The 557-nt window shown below is 35.7% G+C and overlaps 1 protein-coding gene across 1 annotated transcript in view; it reads right to left on the bottom strand.

The window, feature by feature from the left end:
* Nucleotides 1–557, bottom strand: part of ano7 (anoctamin 7) — a 15244-nt gene that overhangs the window by 3787 nt on the left and 10900 nt on the right. The window contains exon 12 of the mRNA XM_035679664.1: nucleotides 283–337. Coding sequence (XP_035535557.1) covers nucleotides 283–337 — 55 coding nt within the window. The remainder of the gene's footprint in view (nucleotides 1–282; nucleotides 338–557) is intronic.

Genomic DNA, 557 nt, shown 5'->3' with positions numbered 1-557 from the left:
TATATATATATATATATTAATAATCTCACTGCCAACCACAAACATTTTAAGTCTTTTATTCCAACTGCAGTCAGAATGTAAATGGCAGGCTGTTTAGGAAGGTTGCTGGTCCTTAAACAAGACACTGATGTACAAATTTATACATGTAATAGAAATTGAGTATACATCAATGATTAATTAATGTAATTTTTCTTTCCAGTAGTGTGACAGTTATTTCATCCTTCATACTATTCTTTCATCGTCATCGCAGTCCTCATCAGTATCACAGTGTGACGGACTCACCTCTTCATTGCGTATTCCAAACAGAGTGTGGTAGTTTCCAGGGTAACCAACGAACCTGAAAACACACAAACAAACAGTTGATTAACATATCGAACTTTCTCCTGTCTGTCCGTCTGCACCACATGTCTTTTGGCTGGATGATAAAGCTTCAGGAACGAGACCTTTCTCTGTTTTTTGTCATTTTTATTTTCCAAACTGGCAGAATATTATGCTCTAAAATAATCTGTGTAATAATAAGTGTGGCATGCAGCGCAATATCATAAACTTCACTCACT

The sequence above is a fragment of the Morone saxatilis genome, unplaced genomic scaffold (genome assembly GCF_004916995.1).
Source record: "Morone saxatilis isolate NCDOM2014 unplaced genomic scaffold, NCSU_SB_2.0 Contig8, whole genome shotgun sequence".
Classification (NCBI taxonomy): domain Eukaryota; kingdom Metazoa; phylum Chordata; class Actinopteri; family Moronidae; genus Morone; species Morone saxatilis.
Note: the sequence above shows the minus strand (reverse complement) of the source record. Positions and strands in the feature narration are given on the sequence as shown.